Source organism: Heterocephalus glaber, unplaced genomic scaffold, assembly GCF_053883595.1.
Source record: "Heterocephalus glaber isolate CG9 unplaced genomic scaffold, H.glaber_assembly_v1.0 deba00001481, whole genome shotgun sequence".
Taxonomy (NCBI): domain Eukaryota; kingdom Metazoa; phylum Chordata; class Mammalia; order Rodentia; family Bathyergidae; genus Heterocephalus; species Heterocephalus glaber.
In genome coordinates this window covers 1575913-1596683 of record NW_028258317.1, presented here as the reverse complement: position 1 = coordinate 1596683, position 20771 = coordinate 1575913, and the positions used below count along the sequence as shown (strand labels likewise).

At 42.3% G+C, this 20771-nt stretch overlaps 1 protein-coding gene across 12 annotated transcripts in view; it reads left to right on the top strand.

The window, feature by feature from the left end:
• The window catches only part of Palm2akap2 (PALM2 and AKAP2 fusion), a 504788-nt gene that overhangs the window by 464620 nt on the left and 19397 nt on the right, over nucleotides 1-20771 (top strand). For all 12 annotated transcript variants that reach the window (XM_087183576.1, XM_087183574.1, XM_004848142.4 and 9 more), the window contains one exon: nucleotides 5291-7700. In XM_087183576.1, the coding sequence (XP_087039702.1) occupies nucleotides 5291-7700 (2410 nt within the window). The remainder of the gene's footprint in view (nucleotides 1-5290; nucleotides 7701-20771) is intronic.

The window sequence follows — 20771 nt, the reverse complement described above, 5'->3', positions numbered from 1 at the left end:
ATTCCCACCAACAATATAGGAGGGTTCTTTTTTCACCACAGCCATACCACCATTTGTTATTCTTTGACTTCTTGTCACCATGTCCTATTCTCTAAGTTAATTCTTAACAAAATTGGAGAGATATTATTGTTAGCTCTGGTTACAAAGAAGGTGTATTCTCAGAAGAGGTTCATAATTGTCTTGCATAAGGTTTGGTAGAACTTTTATAGGTAGAGCTAAGAAATGACTCTGGTCCTTGGACTCCAAACTCTGAATTACCATGTTTTCTGCATCATTTAAATGGAGAAAGGAGACTTGGGCACCTATATTGTAAATTCACTTGCACTAATTTACTCTGTATAACTATTAAGCACATTTTTTGTAAATAATAGTGGCTTTAGATACAAACAAGTTATCAGGTTATATATATTAAAAGCAGGTGTTAGACCAAGTTATTAAGTGACATTGGTAAAAACAGGTATAAAATCGTTGTCTGGAAACTCACTGAAGTCTCAGCTTTGTAAGGTTTTAGAAGCTGGACTCACCTTGCAACCCACAAAGGAAAGTTCTTGTTGCTAGGTAGTGGCTTTTAGACATCCATATCCTCTAAATCCAAGGCTGAAAAGAGGTCTGTCAAAACCCAGCACTCTGTTTACATTGAAGGGTGGGGAATAGCTCTAGCCCACAAATTTAAACTCCACTATTTTCTAGTATTCACCATGCCAGTTGACAAGCACTAATGGACACTCATTTTTTACTTTAATCACACCAATTAGCAAAGCTTCAGAGTCTGGAGGAGTCAAAGGGAACTGAGGTCCTGGAGGAAGCCACTTATAGTGTGAGGTTTTAGAGTAGATCCTAGCAGACTACTCCTTGAGTGTCTGCCCAGTTAGAATGGTTGTGTGCCCTGGGATTTTTGACCTTTTTTTTTTTTTTCTTAAATTCTTTTATTGGTACATTTTAGGTATACATTACATTTACATTTTCCTTGGGTACTTGTACCTGTACATGATGTATCTGTGTTCTTATTTTTTCCCCATTCCCTGTTCTCCCTTCACCCCCACCATCCTTCCCTATTTACAACGACTTTGTTTCCATTTTTTCCTTTTCTCATAGTTTTTCCTTTCCCTTCTTTCCTTTTTCCTTCCCCTCCCACTTCCCCTACTCTTTTGGACCTTTTCTTCCTATTTCAAATTATCAATTATTCATTTTAATCATTTTAATTCTTATTTACACTTTCAGTTTCTCACACCAGAGAAACTATTCAGTATTTACACATGTGTGTCCTATTTATTTCACTTATAGTAGATTAGAAGATGCAGAAACAACTCCAGACATACTCAGCCACCTCATCTTTGACAAAGGAGCCAACCAGCCTCATTGGAGGAAAGATAGCCTGTTTTTGCCCTATTTTAAAGTGAACGGTAGCCATCATAACCGGCTGTTAGCTGTGCTGAGAAGCCAGTAGGAGGGCAGGTATTATGAACTGTGGTCTTAGGGCTCCACCTGGAGGGTTGGATGAGGCAAGCAAAAGATCTCCCAAACCCCCTCAGCAACCTAGTATTTCTTAGACTTTGGAAAATCACGTTTGGAAATTCTTAGTGTGTTTTCCATTGAGGCAGTTTATTTTAGAAAGGACTTTCCAGTCAATTTAATAAATGTGTGTTTTATCTGAATCTGAAATCAGGTTCACCTTATCTGAGGCATGGAGAAAATTCTAGTCCTTTTCTTCAAAGGGAGCAATAAGCATTGGTTGGTTTAAACAAGACATCACTTAATGATGCTGAGCCCAGACTCCTGCCAAATCTGGACATGTGGGATTTCCAACCCATTTCCACTTACCTGGTGTAGTTACTGGTGGTTTTGATCCCATCAGGCCACCATACATGAAGGAAAATTTTTCTTGCTAAGGGTACAACTCAGTAATTTGCTGTTGTGTTATAATTATTGACTAGCTTTACAAAAGCTCAGGACTTCTGGTGCATGACTGTGAATCAGTAATGCAGAATTATTTATCTCTTTGAGTGCAATGGACCCTCAAGTTATGACCCGCCTGACATACGAACACCTTGGGTTAGGTTAATGGAGGATTCATCTGCTTCTTGTTATCTATAGCCTATACCCAGGTAAACATCCAGATCTCAGCTGTATTGACTTAGTTACAACCAGTCCTTGGGAACTGATCGAGTTCGTAAGTCAAGGGTCCACTGTACTTCTACCCTCATTAGGTGCACACCCACTGCTGTTCCTCGAAGTAGGCAGAATTGAATGCCAGAAAATATTTTCGGAGTTTACAGAAAGAACAGAAGTGGGCCCTATATAACTTGCAGGAAGGGGAGACTTTCCTGTTTATATCTTCCAGGGTCTAGATTTTAAAAATAAGTATTTGAAAGGAATCATTTCAAGTACACTGGGGCCCCAAACTCTTGATTTTTAGCCAGGATACTAGCATTTTTAAAAAGTCAGTTTAACAGATTGGAGATATACTGTTTATGTATACATTATGGTAATTCAGTACATGTTTGTAATATATAATAATCAAATCAGGGTATTAAGCATTTCCATCTCTTCAAACACTGCTCATTTTTATATGTTGGGAATTTTATGTACTTGTTAACATTTCCAATTCAAAGGTAAAGGCAGTGTTTTTTTGTACTGCAAAGATGTACTGTCAAATGCTCATCTTAGATTTGTAAAAATTTTATTCTGGGATAGTTGTTCTTAGTTCAAAAAATATGCCTTGAAAAGAATAGCTAGAATTTTTGAACTTTAAAAAGAAAGAACTGGCAACATACCTGCTCATCCATCATGGAACATGGAGGTGTGAAGTGTTTAGGAGAAAGAGACAAGGCTTAGTAAGGAGCCAAAAAGAGTTCCTGCGGAATGCTGTGCAGACAGGCCAGGTCATATATACCTGTGATGAGCAGTGAGACACAAATACTGTACAGTCAAGTTCTCTCTTTTTTTCTTGGTACCGAGGATCGAACTCAGGACCTTGCACTTACAAGACAGGCAGCGGGCGGTACCACTGAGCTAAATCCGCGGCCCCAGACAAGTTCTCTTGACCTGACTGAATAAACTCTAGAATAGACTTGTGCTTCCTGGGAAGCAAGGGGAATCCAGTTTTCCTTAAGGACAAGTTTATTGTTGCTGCTCATTTCTTTATGGCCCTGTGGAATAAGCTTCTTGCATGTTTAATGAATGGATTAATGAATAAATGACTTATAGAATCAGTTATTTGCATTTTAGCTTCCTTTAATATCACATTGTCCCCTTTCACTACCTCAACTATTCTGAAGTGTTTTATGTTTCTGTGGAGGAGTAATTTTTAACCGTATTTCAGACCCAGTAGCTTTCTCTTACTCCCAAGGCAAAAGAGATAGAAGGAAAGCTCTGCTGTTCCCATGAATGTTAGCCACACATTTTTGGTAGAGGAACCAGGAGTTTGGGGTGTCACGGACAATCTGACTCTCACCTTATCACCACATGTCCCTCTTTGTTGGTCTGTTTAGTTCAGTAATAACTTTCTATGGAGTAGACAAACGTTAGCCTGGGTTTACTTAATTTTGAATGTTAGGTTTCAGGCATTAAAATGTTCTGTAATTCTTTTTTTTTTTTTTTGGTACCGGGGATCAAACTCGGGTCCTTGGTCTTGCACAGCAGGCAGCGAAACCACTGAGCTAAATCCCTGGCCCTGTTCTGTAATTCTTAATGACACACGAGTAGAAATTAACACATAATTGCCTTAGTCAAACAAAGTTTAGCTTAATGATTTTAAAGGACAGTAAAAACTCTGATATGCCTCTTTACTTCATTCTAAAGGAAGAAGAAACACTTGTTAATGGTAATCAAAAATAAACATGAAAGACATTAGTGGTTATAAATATCAACTGCATTAAGTACTGGATTATGGCAAAGACCAACTGTGGTCAAGAAGAACATAGGAGGTCCTAAGTGTTGACAAAGAAGGAATCCCCATTATTGTTACCTATGACTAGAGGGAAAATATATGTTACTTCATTGATCTTAGATGTGAAGGGGAATGTGGGAAGTGAAGTCATCCTCAGTTTGTGACCAACCAGGAGTGTTTTCCAACACTCTGACAGCAATGGAGAGCACAGGATAAATCCTCATGCTTCTAGATTTCGTGGAGAAAACCTTAATTTTCCACTTTCTTTGGAAGAATTTTGAAATGAATTCCTGAGAATCATCATATGGTGGGCCTCTAATATTCTGATCTAAGCTTTTAAAATTGTTGAAAACTTAAATGAAAATGATGCCTTGTGCCGATTTTGCATTATTATATATTAATTTGCATGTCAATGAAACAAGGCATATTGTAAACTTGAGACAGGAAAATGGAGCTGACCAAGGTATTTGGGAAATCTCTGAGGAGAACTCAAATTGAGTTCATAATTTACTGCTGGAATTCTTTGAGGTAAACCAGCATCTTCTGATATGAAAAAAAATCTGTCTACAGTTTGAAAATTAATCTAATTAATGCCAAATAACAAAATTATACTGGCTAGATAACTGGTGGGAAATATGATGCATTTAACAACATTAAGACGATATAATTTTCTTACTTAACTGCAAATTGGAGGTAACACATATAAAGCATTTTAGAAACTAGAGAGGAGGTGCAATTGGCCGCTGGGTTTTCAAAGCAACACGCAACTAAGGAGGACAGTTGTTCTTATGCAGTCCTGGAGAACAGAGCAGTGCAGTTAGTGGCTTCGGTTATGGTGTTTATAATGCACAAGGTCGATCACAGCCATGCCATTGAGGCACTGTAGTCTGGGAGGGGTTGTTGAAGGGATCTACTGTTATCCAGTATTTTGTTATGGGAAGATTTCCCCCAAAGTTTCCTGTTTCCAGAATAATTGCATTACATCTGGCAGCAAGTCATGTTTTTAAGATTTGTTCATAGAAAAGGACTTTCTTTTTATAGTTGCAGACACATAAATAGCACTATTACAAAGCCTGTGGTAGTTTGATGTGAAATATTTTGGAAGACTTTGGTACATTAACTGTATAATCCCTTCTACATACATAAATAAAATTTAAAACTGGAACTAGCATCCACTGAACACCCAATAAACAGGTGGAATCTGTGATGTTGAGAGAGTTAGACCTCTGTTACCACAACAAAATGAATAACTAATGGCTTATCAGGAGGCAGATCCTATTCAAAAGAACTTGTCACCATTTGTTCATTTTTCATGCTGTTAGTTTTGAGTGCACTTCTCAGCTCTCAGAGCCATAGGAGATGCAGTATCTAACTGTAACTTTTGTTTTCTCTTTGTTCTAGAAGCCTCCCCAGCTTTCTGAGGATGGTGTCCTACTAAAAAGGGAGAGAGACAACGGTAGTGCCAGTCTCCTGGAGTCTGCTACCAGCTCTCTTCCCCCAGATCACAAAAACATGGAAATTGAGGTGTCGGTTACAGAATGTAGTAAAATTGTTCCTGGAATAGCCTCCACCCCTCATTCCATGGACCACTCTTCCCCTTTCTATTCTCCTCCACACAATGGTCTCCTCACCCATCACCACGAATCCCTGGATAACGATGTGGCCAGAGAGATCCGATATCTAGATGAGGTGCTGGAGGCCAACTGCTGTGATTCTGCTGTGGATGGAACTTACAACGGAACATCCTCCCCAGAGCCCTGTGCAGTGATCCCGGAGGGCAGCATAAGCCCACCCACCCACGCAGTCACCCAGCCTGATCCCGCTGACAGAGTAGTGGGCAGGCAGGCTCCTCCTCACATCGAGCTCAGTAGAAGCCCCTCCGACACTATGGCAGAGGGGAAAAGGGCGAATGGCCACTCCCCTGACCAGCTCCGAGATATGCTGGGTGACAGCCTGCAGGCACCAGTGAGTCCCAGCTGTTCTTCCCGAGATGGAGAATTCACACTCACCACGATGAAGAAGGAAGCCAAGTTTGAGCTTCGTGCCTTTCACGAGGACAAGAAGCCCTCCAAGCTCTTCAAGGAGGATGAGCGTGAGAAGGAACAGTACTGTGTCCGGAAAGTGAGGCCTTCAGAAGAGATGCTGGAGCTGGAGAAGGAGAGGAGGGAGCTCATCCGGAGTCAGGCTGTGAAGAAGAATCCTGGCATTGCAGCAAAGTGGTGGAATCCTCCTCAGGAGAAAACCATTGAGGAGCAGCTGGATGAGGAACATCTGGAGTCACACAAAAAGTACAAGGAACGCAAGGAGAGAAGGGCGCAGCAGGAGCAGCTGCTGTTACAGCAGCAACTACAGCAGCAGCAGCAGCAGCAGCAGCCCCCAGCACAGCTCTGCACAGCCCCAGCTTCCTCTCATGAATGTCCCGTCAGTGTCAGTGGGACTGAAAATGCAAAGAAGGACATTGTCACAGAGCAGATCGACTTCTCAGCAGCACGCAAACAATTCCAGCTGATGGAGAATTCCAGGCAAGCAGTGGCCAAGGGCCAGAGTACACCTCGGCTGTTCTCTATCAAGCCTTTCTACAGGCCTCTGGGGTCCATCAACTCTGACAAGCCAGCCACCATCCTGAGACCAGCTTCCATGGTGGGACCTCCAGAAGATAGTGCGTCGATGCTCAAGGGGCAGAAAGCGCCATGTGTGCCGGAAACTCAGTCAGGTGGAGGAGGCCTAGGGACCGCCACCCCTCAGGGAAAGGAAGGGCCTTACAGTGAGCCCTCCAAACGTGGGCCCTTATCGAAACTGTGGGCAGAGGATGGAGAGTTTACGAGCGCCCGCGCTGTCCTCACTGTGGTCAAGGATGACGACCATGGGATTTTGGATCAGTTTTCAAGATCAGTCAATGTCTCTTTGACCCAAGAGGAGCTTGACTCAGGTTTGGATGAGTTGTCGGTGAGGTCCCAGGATACCACTGTCCTGGAGACCCTGTCCAACGATTTCAGCATGGACAACATCAGTGACAGTGGTGCCTCCAATGAGACAACCAATGCCCTACAGGAAAACTCACTGGCTGATTTCTCTCTGCCTCAGACTCCACAGACAGACAACCCCTCAGAGGGCCGAGAAGGGATCTCGAAGTCATTTAGTGATCATGGTTTCTATTCCCCTTCCTCTACCCTAGGCGATTCTCCATCTGTGGATGACTCTTTGGAATACCAGGCTGGTCTTCTGGTGCAGAATGCCATTCAACAAGCCATAGCCGAGCAGGTGGATAAGGCTGTGCCCCAAACCAGAGAGGATGGAGCAGAACGACAGGGACCGGAAGCAATTCTGAAGGAAACTGAAACCAGGGCTCCCAGCTCAGAGAAGCCTCAGAGCATGTTTGAGCCACCTCAGGTGTCCTCGCCTGTTCAAGAGAAAAGGGATGTATTACCAAAGAACCTACCTGCAGAGGACAAGGTGCTCAGGGAAAGGGGCCCCTCCCAGCTGCTGCCAGCTGTGCAGCCCAGCGGCCCAATCGACATGGAGGAGACCAGGCCCGAAGGAGGCTACTTCAGCAAGTACTCGGAGGCAGCTGAGCTGAGAAGCACAGCCTCCCTCCTGGCCACTCAAGACTCTGACGTGATGGTTGGGCCCTTCAAGCTGAGGTCAAGGAAGCAGCGGACTTTGTCCATGATCGAGGAGGAGATTCGAGCAGCCCAGGAGAGGGAAGAGGAGCTGAAGCGACAGAGACAAGTGCTGCAGAGCACCCCAAGCCCCAGGACCAGGAGCGCCCCGTCACTGCCCTCCAGAACCTCCTGCTACAAAACAGCCCCAGGTAAGGAAAGGCCTCGCCTCACATGGAGGAGGCGGTAACCTGCTTCCTGCTCGTGAGTCTCTGTGTGGAGCCCCACTGTGTGTGTGTGTGTGTGTGTGAGGCAGGGGGCAGTGGAGTGAGGATTCCAGCAAGAGTGTCAGTGTCCCCGGGAAGTGTGTGAACTCTGACGGTGCTTGTCACTTCCCAGCAGGTGCAGTCGTTCCTTGCTTGGCGTTCTGTCTTGGTCTTGGATCATGGCACAGAGGTGTTCTCTTCTATATGAAAAGCTGCCTCTTACTGAGGGAGAAGCTTTTTGTGGCACGACCTGTGGGAGCAGGCTCGTGCGTGTACTATGCTGGAACCAGCGGCTTGACATTCAGTGTCTGGAATTAAACCCATCTGATTTGGGGGCTGTGTTCTGGGTCCCTTCCAGGAATGGTAGTTGTGACTCAGTGTTGCAGATGGTCCCACATAAGATGTTTCTGGGACTCTTCTATGTGATTTGAGTTTGTCTCCTTGAAGTCAGCACAAACCAATTATAGTCATTTACCTCAAAACGGCATTTCGGTTGATGACAGCGTGCATATTCAATGGTGGTCCCATAAGATTACATCATAATAAGTGACATCATAGCCATCTCAGCTTGTGTAAGTACACTTGTTGATGTTTATACAGTGATGAAATTTTCTAACAGTGCGTTTCTTAGAACATGTCCCCGACTTTCAGCCAAGCATACTGTACTTTAGAATCAGCAGTGGTTTTCACCAGAGATAATTTAAGAAGTGTTGCCTTCAAGTATAATTGTTGGCATTTAACTTGGTTCACCTATATCTTAATTCCATCTTGACACTTGGCTTCCATAAAATCTACAGTGAAACAGGTTATTCTTCATTATTAGTATTTAAATTTTGAAACAATCTCAAGCCTAAAGTAAAGTTCCCAAATTGGAATTAATATGAGAAAATGAAAAAATGGAAACAAAGTCTTTGTTAATAGGAAGGGGTGGAGGGGTTGAAGGGAGGGCAGGGGAATGGGGAAAAATAAGAACCAAGATAGATTATGTAAAGGTGCAAATTTCCAATGATGAATGTCATTATATTGTATACCTAAAATGTACCAATAAAATTAATTTTAAAAAAGGAAAAGTTCTCAAGTAAAATACACATATGCTTTTATTCTGAACCATTTGAGCGTAAATTAGCAATACAGTGACCCTTCATCCTCAGTTTTATAGAATGCCCTCAGTTTGGGTCTTTCTAATGTTTTCATTTGATGTCCTTCAAGTTATCTATCTTTAGTAGAAATACCACAAAATTAATGCCGATCCTCACTGTATCCACATAGGTAGACATGATACATGTCCCTATGATGGGGAAAGATATTAGCTCTGATCATTTAATATTACTTTTGTTTTCTTTTTTTTTTTTGGTACCGGGGATTGAACTCGGGTCCTTCCTTGCACTTGCAGGGCAGGCAGCGGAACCACTGAGCTAAATCCCCAGCCCCATTTTATATTATTTTTGATGATTTAATTGAGGGATTGTCTGCAAGGCTTCCACATAAAAAGCTACATTTTCCTTTTGTAGTTAATAAAAATTTGAGAGGGGAAATACTTTGGAACTATGTTGTCTTGTCAGTATGGTCTCATGGAATCCTATTACATTCAATGATTAATCATCCATTTCTTGTACTATTTTATCTTTAATTTGTCCATATATGACACATGGAACTCCTTTCAGGCTAACTTCTTTGTCCTTTTGAGATATCTCAATTATTTTTTGAGTGCTTCCTTACTTTCAGGTATCACAGAGTATTCCAGTTTCATCTCACACTTTCCTAACTCTGAAATCTGTTGTATCTCCAAAGAGCATTTGTTCCTTTTAGTGGAGAACAGCATTTAGAAACCAGTCTCTCATTCCTAGGTGTGCTCATTACTACTGGATTATCAGTGCTCTCAGGCACTTTCTATTTTTTCTTTTTTTGGTACTGGGGATCGAACTCGGGACCTTGCGCTTACAAGGCAGGCGCCAGAACCACTGAGCTAAATCCCCGGCCCCTCTGAGGCACTTTCAATGGGACTGAATTATAGACTGTATGAATCTGTCTGTGTATCTAATCTACCTAAGAAACCATGAGGTCATCCTGAGATCTTTCAATTCTAATCTAAAGTTCTAATCTAATCTAAGGTCTCCTTTTCCATATTTATAACCACCTTCTTAGTAATAGAATGCTTGGTTCCTTTTATCCTCAATATCTTTATTATTTGGCAACCTCCTGCCCCCACCATATAACCAATCTCCCGTCTTCCTTATCAAACGTGAGTGCCAAGATCACTTTCTGAGTGGTCACTGCCATCCCCTGTACCAACACCCTCCTTTCCCTACTTCGGTGCCAGGGTCCCATGGTGGGTCACCACTACCCACTGCCCACCCTGCCTTGGCTCCAGCACATACCACCGGGCCTTTGTGGCTCCTCCCACCTCGGCAGTTGGGGCCATCTTATCCAGCCTCGCATAATGACTTTTGGAATGAGTTGTGCAGGAAGGAAAGAAAAGGGGAGGAAAAGGAAGAATACAGGAACTTTCGTGATACGGTTTTAATTCCTTCCTGTCACAAGCCAAAGAAGCAGCTGAGTGTTTGAGGCAAGGAAAACTTTCAAGGAGGGTTTTTGTCCACGCTCAACAGTGGCAAGTTGGCTTTTCTCAGAGATGTTTCATTGTCAGGTGTACTGGAAACTTTTTTGTTGTAAGCTGGCTCGGCACAGAGATGTCAGCTGAGAATCGAATCCTGAAAAAAAGTCTTTGTACCTCTTGATCTCGGCCTAAACTGGAAAGCCTACTGCACAGGTAAAGGATGCTAAAGGGCCTGCGTAGGAGCCTGTAGTTTCACTGATGGAGGAAAGTCTATGGGCACCTCTGCTCACATGGAAGGCAGGTACAATGGTGTACCTATGTCTACCATTTATTTTTTATTTTTATTTTTTCATCCTGGGGATTGAACTCGGGACCTTGTGCTTGCAAAGCAGGCGGCGGAACCACTGAGCTAAATCCCCGGCTATGCCTACCACTTACAACTGGTTCTGTCTACCTAGTCCTCATACTTATGATCAAACCTTCTCCAAAGGAGACAGGAGATCAGAGTGCCAACAGACTTGATGTCTAGTGAGTACCTGCATTCTGGTTCATGGATGGCACCTTCTCTTCGTGTCCCCACATGGTGGAAGGGAAGAAGGCAGCTTGTTCTCGCTGGCCTCTTTTACAAGGGTGCTCAGATCTTGTCATCAAATGCCCTTCCAAAGGCTCCCACTTCCTATCATCATCACCTTCATAATTAGGCTCCAGCATGTGAACTGAGGGGAGGGAGAAAGAAGACCTGTATTCAGATAACTGTATAGCAGAAGATATTTTTGATTTTCTCTACTAACTTTCTTAGTGGAATCCTTCACCATACTGGCCCCAGCTATACTTCTAGCACATAAACAACAGTCTACTAGAAGGACATTTGATACCTTCCCCTAGTTTCCCTATATGCTGTTGTCTGTCTGGCTTCCCCACCAGATTTAAGATTGCCTCAAAAGGAGCCAGAGTCCCACTGTTTGCTCCTGGCATCCCGCAATGTAGTACCAATTTCTCAGAACTTCTTTTTTTTTCAGAAAGTACTTGTTTTATTTTATTATTTTTTTTCTGGTACCGGGGATTGAACTCAAGACCTTGCAGTTGCGAGGCAGGTGGTGGAACCACTGAGCTAAATCCCCCACTCTCAGAACTTCTTTCTGTGCTAATGCTGTCCTCCTTTCCCTTATCCCACCCAGAAGAATGACTTTTCCTCTACAATATTTAAGATGCCATGAATTCCCAGATTTATGGCATGAATAGAAAGAAACTGAGTACAGAATGCTATTTTCTATCTGTCCATGCCTGGAAACCTTTGGAGTATTGCTTGGCCGGCCAGCCTCCAAGTTCATGATCAAGGAGAAAGCTGACATGTTGCTCTGAGGGAGCCAAGCTGAACAATTCCTGGCCAGGGCCAGAACTGCTGGCTCCAACTTTGGTTTTGTGAATGAGGTATTGCTAAGTCCCTGCTGCACAACTTTGAATTTCCTGCCAGAAGAAATGATTCAGCTGATTTGTTGTTGTGACTCAGATTGACAGTTTGATATTACATGATGCAAAAGATAATTTCTGATATCTTTTCTGGTAGAAATCATGCTGGTGACATCCTGGAATCCTAAAACCTTCAGGCAGATATAATCCACTGAAAGAAAGAAGTGATAAGAGAGGAGAGATGTCATAATTCTTCCCATTGATAAGATATCTAGACATATAACCTGTTCCCTGGGAGTTGCAAAGATATTTGGTTTTGCTTTTAGGTTTTTTTCCCCATTAAAAATGAAATGATAAGGGTTCTCTTTTGAAAATGATATGGTCATTTTCAAATACCCATTATCTGAAAATTCTGCCGTCTTAGTTCTCCCATGACTTTTGAAGAAAGAAGTTCCACTTAGAATTTGAGTGACATTCGTTTGTATAGAGGTGAAAGAGTACAGTCTCTGTGAAACAGTATCGAGAAACATGGTGATTTTATGACAGAAACATGGAGACCTTCAAGAGCACTAAATAGGAAGACCACCTTATTTATAGGACAAGGGAAATCTTTTCTTCTTGAGAAACAACCATCTAAACTGTGATCTGGAGGAGAAGTTAGGCTGAGGGTGTGGAGCACATGGTACCAGTTGGGAAGGAGACCTAGAGAGGGTCAAGAGGAACAGAGAACTTAGTGTACTTGAGGCATTTAAAAAGGCCAGTGTAGCTGAAATGAAGAAATTTAAACAAAACAAAAAGTGGTTTGGAATCTGACAACAAAGAGCTATATCAATCATATTATGGGTTTTCAACTTTAGACTTTACCCTGTGGTCAGTTGGGCACCCACTGAGAGCTTTCCTAAGGCTAATTTTCTTTACACATTTCTGAGCTGTCCTGCCTTCATCCACGAATTGATAGCCTAAAAGTCTTCTTGCTTTAGTTGATCCATTACACAGAATTGGGTTGAGCTCTTTCTATGTACAAGTGCTTCTGAAGGCATACTGCCATCTTGAAAACTTCCTCACATGTGTGCCCTCTGCTGATGGTACTTAGAAGTGGGGAATAGGGGCAGCAACTTGGCAAATGCAGGAGCCTCTTTTGAAGGGGAAATCCACACACTGCTGTACCCACCCTGAGGAGAGAACTGGGAGGAGAGGGATACCTAAACATTTTTAATGAAGTTACAGTTTAAGACCTTTTAAAATATCTTTTCATATTAGGCATTGCCAGTGCTTGTGTGTATTCTTAGATATCCTGGTTTCACTTCCACGTTCTAAGTATGCCAGAGAAACACAGTTAGTTCAGTCATGATTAGCTGTGTTTTTAAAAATAGTTTCTGTTTTCATGTTAGATGTTGGATTGGTCTACCAAGTCACATAATTTAAAGAGAAGGTGTAAATACTGAGTCCCATTGCTTGGAGTATCCGCTTGTGTTTCCTAATAATAGAAAGAAGTGATATTTATACATCTTATAAAAATGAAATTTACAGGAAGGGTTTGACTACTGTTGTCAGGTTGAACTCAAATTCTACAGGAGGTGGTGATTACATTGTTATAAAGATTATTAACTGGGTCTCTCCCCCCAACCCGCTTTGTTGTCTTCAAATATCACAAAGGAAAGTCTTAGAAAAAACACTTGTGAGTGTCAACATAATAGCCACAAAGTGGAGCTTGATGGCTTGTTTCATGCTTAATTAGAGAAGATGGAGATGAATTTCATTGGTCCCCAGTAAAAGACTCTGTCAGCACCTGAGGGATTCTGTCACAGTGCAGGTGGAATAGGGTTTCTTCAGCAAGCGCTGTGTGGTGCCTCCCTTTCCTGCAAGGCAGGCCCTGACTGTGGCTTATAAGAGCTCCTCCAGCTGTGTGAAGCTAACTAGAGCTTTATGAGAGATAAACAACAGATGGCTGTTGTCCACTGTTGTCTTTTCTGAACATTCTCTGGTGATAGATATCTAATCATGGTAGAACGACTTAACAAGACTTTAAAGCAATGTCCAGTATTAGTTATTTCAACACATTTTTCTTTTCATTTTCTCAACATTTAATCCTCCCAACAGGCCACTGAAATCTAATAAAAATGATCTGAACCCTGGATGAAGTTCTGGATTCAGATTTTTTCTGACTTTAGAAAAGTCACAAAGATCTATACTATTATTTATAAATGTAATGCAATGTATATACTAGTATTTGACACACTGGGAAGTTTGGCACCCTGTCATCAAATTAAATTTCTGCTGTAAAACTTAGGAGCAATTAGTTATAGCAGGTGGAGTAAATAAATACCACAAGCCTCATGTCAGCTCATGTCAGGTTTTACTGTCAAATAAGTTATGAAAAAAGTTGGCTTTTGGAGTTTTTTGGATTTTGGAAAGAAGCATAAAAATCTGTGAACCTATAAAACTATTCTCATTCAAAGAATTAACACAAGAGCCCAAAGAGATTAGGTCACTCAAGGTCACTGAGGAAGGAAGTGGTAGAGCCCGGTTTCAAATCCCGGCTCATTTGTTTCTAGAATCCGTATCACTTCCCTCAGCCTCTTTCGGGCCTCTGCTGAGCCTGTCCTGTGAGGTTTACAGCTCCCCGCTCCACCCTACAGTGACTGAGCTCATTTTCCTCTGGCCTCTCCTAGTCTCAGGCCTGACTTCTGCATTTTCTATGTTCTTTCCAATTCTCCTTTTTGGAGTCTCCATAGCTCTAGAATTGTTTGCTTGCGATGGCCTGTATACATGAGTTTGCCTCTCAGAGCCATGATGCACTGCTGCCCTAGCAACCCAGGATGGCTCCTTGATGCACGAGAGCTGAATTCCAGTGCCTCAGTTATAAGCAGGCTAAATTGCTGGTGCTGCCCTAAGATGTAAGCAGATGGTCTACCTCGACTGCTCTGGTGAGTTCTTTCTGAAACTTCTTTTCCTTGGAAGAAGGTCAGCCATTTATTCCTGAAATAGGCTCATTCCCTGAAATCTTTGAAAGAATTGTGTATTCAAGCAGGAATCAGTTTGAGGGCAAACACAGATAAATGTTCGCTCCATTAACTGAATATGAATGTTTTTGGCATAGTGAGGTCAAAGTCAACTAAATTATTTAATTGGTGGTCACTGAGCATCATGATGACCTTCTGTTCTCTTTTTCCTTTCCAAGAACCTTCCTGTATTTTCTTATTTGAACTCAGAAAATATGTTCCTTTAAAAAAACACACACCATTTGGGAAGGAATTTGTAGGAAAAGCCTACATTGAAGGCGTGTTTGGCAAAGATCAGGGTATATAATGAAAACAGGACTTCTTAAAAATGTATAGTTGCTTTTGGACACTACCTTCAAAGGGTTAAAAAGGGCAACTGTCATGGTTAAACCCATTTATCAGCCTCACTCCTGAGAAGGCAGAGACTTTCTTCTGTGATAAGTTTACGGTCATGGCTTTTGGGCAGTAGGACTTTGGAAAAAGCAGGAAACCCCCTTCCCCCATCAAATTAATTCTCTTCTGTGTAAGAAGTTATGTTGTTATTGCTAATTACACTGGCTCTTCTGATAGATCTGGGGTGGCTCCTGCTGGTGCCCATGCATTGCTTGGGGTATGACATGTGTCCTTCCTTCTGGATATCTGCTCAGAGCTCCAAGTCAGGAGAGTTACTTCTGAGGTATCCCACTCAGCCTCGTATAATGACAATGCATACTCTTGGGCTAACAAAGAAGAAGTGAATCAAAGGACCTACTTCTTGTAAGATCCCTGGTAAGAATGGGAGCTAATCAAAGCCAGACTTGGGAGGCAGGATGTCCCCTATGACTGCTGGAGCCAGTGCAGGATGTGAATGCTTCCCTTGCTAGCCAGTTACTTGCTGTGGACTTCCCAAGTGGATTGTCCTTCAGATCTGTTTGGTCTCGGTAAATAAGCCTCTACTTAGGAGGTGGAAGACTAGGGTGGGAGTTGGGGTAATGAACAGGAGGATAGAGGATAGAGGAGAAAGTACTGCATGCTAGGCAGAACACAAGATCCCTAAAGAATACATTTGTACTTCATTAGTGATATTTTATTTTTCATAGCCTTGGTAAACTAAAGCTTTCCAAACACTTGTACACATCTGACATCACAGGTATAATCAGTCTCTTTTATTTCCCATTACTCAAATATAAATTCATACTTTAAAAGGCTTCATGCTTAAAAAGTTGGTCAAGGAAAATAGGTGCTTAAGTGTGACAGTCACTTCCCTGGATTCATATTTAGAGTTAAGTTCTGGACTCTTGCTTGCTGGCTCTGTGACTACTTTACTTCACCTCTAAAAGCCTCAGTTTCCTCACCAGTAAAATGGGAATAAAATAGTAACAGCCACACCCCCCAAAAATGTTAAGACAATGTGTGGTACATAAAATATTTTCAATAACAATAGTTACTGTTATTACAATTGCTTGCTCTCAGGTTTTAACGCAAGTCCTAGAACACATTAGCAAAATTATTTACGAGTTGTTCTGCAGCAGCTGTGAATCTGAAGTAAATAATAGAACATGCCTTGTAAAATTTCTTTCTCTTCCTATTGGGAGTTTTTCCAGATACTTCTGTAAAATTAAAATTTCTCTTACAAAACCTGAGTTCAGGAATAAGTTTTCCATAGTTAGCTATGATTTAAAAAACCAGAGTGACGGAAGCCATCCTAAGTGTATTGGATAGCAATGAAATTATGCCATCAAATGCTTCCTGTCTCCCTTTGGGAGCTAGTCTTGCATAACCAAGGCTACCATGTTGGTAGAAATGCGTTTAATAAAAAGATCTTAGTAGGAGCTTGCTTCTCACCATGACTTTCATGCTTACTCTTTTAATTAACTTTTAATCTTTTAAAAAAAAACCTTAAACCAAGCTTTCCCTGGAGAAGCAGAGCTCTTTATTCCTGCAGTTTCCATCATGTTCCAGTTGAACTCACAGGGTAGACCCAATCACAGAAGTTTATCAAATACCCGAGTTAGCCTGGAGCAGTGGTGGTACTTATAATCCCAGCTAGTTCAGGAGGCTGAGGTAGGAGGGTCACCAGTGTGAAGCCAGCCTGGGCAACTCAGTGAGACCCTGGCTCCAAAAACAAACCAGCAGCAAAAATCTCCACGCTAACTTGTCAAGGTTGGCAATTTCTCAGATTTGCTTCACTGGGCAGGGGTGTTGCTCATTCCTGAGCTAGGTTTATGATCTCAAGATTCACTTCACATTCTTTCACCCTGGAGCCTTCAAAAGAAGCAATGAAAGAATAAGGGAGCAGCTCGTGGTGTAGGGGTCACAAGTGGGTGCATTCTGGGGCTGACAAGTGGGATGCTCCCTTTGACAGACAGGAAAGGCGATTGAAAACACAAGTGAACTCCTTACTTTCTGGGGACTTGTGAATCACTTTAGATATATGCAAGCTCCCCACAGTGCTGTGTAAAGAAAGGAGGTCATTGCAGGAGGCCTGGGCCAAGGCATGTCATCTGGTGGGTGTTTTTGTTCAGTTTGCTTTAGTTTTTAAATAAGAGTGGGTGATGGCTTTTTCTCTTTCTTTGAGAAATGGAGAAACAAAAGACCATTGAGTGAAGGCCTCAGAATCCATGTATATGGAGTACAATAATCACCCAAATCTAAACTTTTGATTTCCACCAAAAAAAAAAAAAAATCTAAACTTTTGGGATTCACACTATTGGCCTTTTGGAAGTAAGACCTGTCCCTACAGAAGGAGGATTTGGGCTGCCGGGCATGACAGCAGCAGTGTTCTGAGTACAGGCAGCCCTCTCAGGTTTCTTTGGGTGGGAGGAACTGCAGATTCTTTTCTCTGCCCCGTCAGAACAGCCTAACAAATATGCCCAAGGGAAGCCCATCTTGCTTGGAAAATCTCCCTGAACTCAGCCAAGGCATGGCATGGCTTTCTCCAGACCAGAAGGTGGTTTAGTTATTTCTGATAAACAGGAAACACAAATTCATGCTTCCAGATTTTCTTTTCCATTCATGGTGAGAGATGGCAGTGGCTATTTTGGAATGAAATCTGCCATCTCCCCTGCTCCTTAGTCTGCTCTTGTGGGTATCACTGTTGTGAGATAAGCAGAGATTTTTTTTTTAAATGTCTGAGCTCCCTGAGTATGTGCTGCCTGGGAAGGTGAAGAGCCCTGTAGACATACCAATATATAAATAAACCAATCAGGTTTATCCCCTTTTCTCAGTATGGGCTATTTATATTTAAATTTTTAAAAATTTGAGTTTGTTTTATATTTTGAAATTAATTCATACTGATTATAGGAAAAACTTGGAAAATAAAAATAAAAGTGACTCCTCGTCCTACTCAGCCAGAGATATCAACCTACCTTTCTGGTTTATCCTCATGGACAGGTGTCCATGGGAGGACATATTGGATTTATACTTGTATTTATTGTCTTATAGTTTTAGAAGGCGGAAGTCAGAAATGTGTCTGACATGGACTGAATTGTGTCCCCTCCAAATTCACATGTTGAAACTCTAGTGTGATGGTATTGGAAGTTGGCCTTTGGGAGGTAATTAGGTTCAGATGAAGTATGAGGATGGAGTCCTCACGATAGGATTAGTGCCCTTGAAAGAAGAGACACCAGAGAGCTTGGTCTCTCTGCCCACCACGGGAGGACACTGAGAAGGCAGCTGTTTGCAAGCCAGGAAAAGACCTCTCACTAGAATCCAAACGTGACACTTTGATCTGGAACATCACCTTGTGAGGAAATAAGTGCTGCTCAAGCCACACGGTCTGTGGTATGCTGGTTGCATGGCAGCCTGAGCAGACTCAGACAAGGCTAAAATCAAGGTGTTCACTTTCTTCCCTTTTCCATTCAGCATGCTGCCTACACTCCATGGCCAATGACCCCTTCCTCCATCTCCAAAGTGAGCTGTATAGCATCTTCAGATCTCTCTGTGTTTGTGACTCTCTCCTCCTTCACTTCTGCAATTGCATCAGACTCAAGTAGAGAATGCACACGATATTCTTTCCACCTCAAGTACCTAAAGTTAATCATCCACAAAGTCCTTTTTGCCATGTAAGTCAACATAGTCACAGGTTGTGGGGAATAGGAATGGAACATCCTTGGGGACACCATTATTCTGCTGACCACAGTACTGTTCATCTGATACTGGTTAAAGTTTTACCACGTGCCACACATGGTTCCCAGAACTAGTAAGTGGTGAACCAAGACTTGAACCCATGCAGTCTGGCTCTGGAGCCTGCACTCTTAAACGGCCACAATATATCTGCTTTTGTGATTTGGTTCTTCTCTTAATTTCTTTTGAATATTTTCCTGTTACTTTAATTAGTCCTCTAAATTTCAGAGTCTGAAACATAATTTGTAATGGCTAAAAAATTTCTATCATCTGAATGAGAGATAACTTAATGCCACCATTTTCCTCTCAGCAAATATCTTGGTGTACTTATTTTTTAAATGCTATGGTAAAATTTCTTGTACATAAACTTTGTGTTGATACTTAATTATCAGCTGAACTTGTGCCAAAAGACCTGGGAACTGGTTAGCCAATATACATTAGACAGCAGTGTTTCCCAAACTGTTTTCCTTGAGATAGTAATAGGAATTCCATGAAGTGAGGTTCTCTGGTTAAATAAATTTGAGAAATGCTGCACTTCTATTCTTGCATTAGAGATTCATAGTCATATTAGCACAAAAATCAGGATTATTCTGGATATGGATTTCTCTCTCTCTCTCTCCTCTTGAAATTGTATCTCCCAATGTCTTTGTACAATGTCTTTTTTGTACGATGTCTTTTCCTTTGTTTGCAACATGGTGAGCGATCTCACATAGCTAAGATAATAGGACACAATTTTGAAAACACTGCTTTGGAATTAACCCAGCCAAGTAAAGCTATGTACCCTCAAATACCTTCAAAACCTTAGGTCTAAAGTTGGACAGAATAGCTTGAACAAAATCACGTTTATGGAACAAACTCAGAAATGTTTTGGATCTTCCACAATGGTTTTTGTTCTGTGGTTTTGTATGGCTGTTGTAGAGGTCACATTTCTCCTGCTCTTTGCATCGTAAATGAGGCTTTCAGCCTAAGCCGATGCAGGGCTGCCCTGAGATCTACACTGCATGGTCTGCTCATGTTGTTTCCCAGGGACAGTGACCGGTGTTCCTTAAGAGAGCCCTTCTGTAAAGTGTTCAGTCCAGGGGAGAAACCAGAGGACATGATGTTAATCATTGAAAACGGAGGGTACTGTCTGGCTGGTATCATCAGCTATAGAATTATTCACCAAGTGAGTGAGCCAATATGAGAGCTATGTTTGCTGGGGGAAAGCAGCAGTGGAACCTGCTGTTATTGTGGAATTGCTGCATGATATGCACACCAGAGCAAAGGAAAATAAGCACTAAAAACAACTGCCACTGCCTGAGGGTTCTAACAGGGAATGTCTTCTAGGCCAAAGAAATTTCACAGGCATACGGGGCCATAGACAAGTCTGATTGAGCTCCCAGACCTCTGGAGTGGGCCATTGGCGTCGCATTCCTGTACTGATCTCTGAGACCCTAACAGTGGTGGCGCCTGCAGTGTCCACTGCTGGGGGAGGAACACAGGGGTCTCTCACTGTCTGAAGTGAAGGGACCATGGATGGCAAGCTCAGAACCTCGGCAGAGGAAGGTATCGGGTGAGAATCAGATCCTACTCCAGCTTTTTGGGTGTCTGTGTAATTCCTACGTTGGAGCACATAGTTTAAACTATAAGCCAGGACATGTGAGATTACAGAGCCCAGCAGAGGGCCCTGGGTAAGCTAGCTTCCCCTGATACTAACCAGACTGGTGGTCAGATGTCCAGGATGAGGCACAGTGCCTGTGATATCTGCTCTGACATGAACTTGGTTACCTGAAGCTGCTTCTCTCAAAGCCTTAAAGCCACCTTCTCTTTGGAGGCAGCTGCTCCAGTCTTTCTTCCTATGACCTCTGGTGGCTGTCACTGTTTACACTTGCTTAAGGAATGGGTTTTGCTTTGCCAGAATAAGGAATAAGCATAAGAGCTGGGTACAGTGGTGCATCCCTGTAA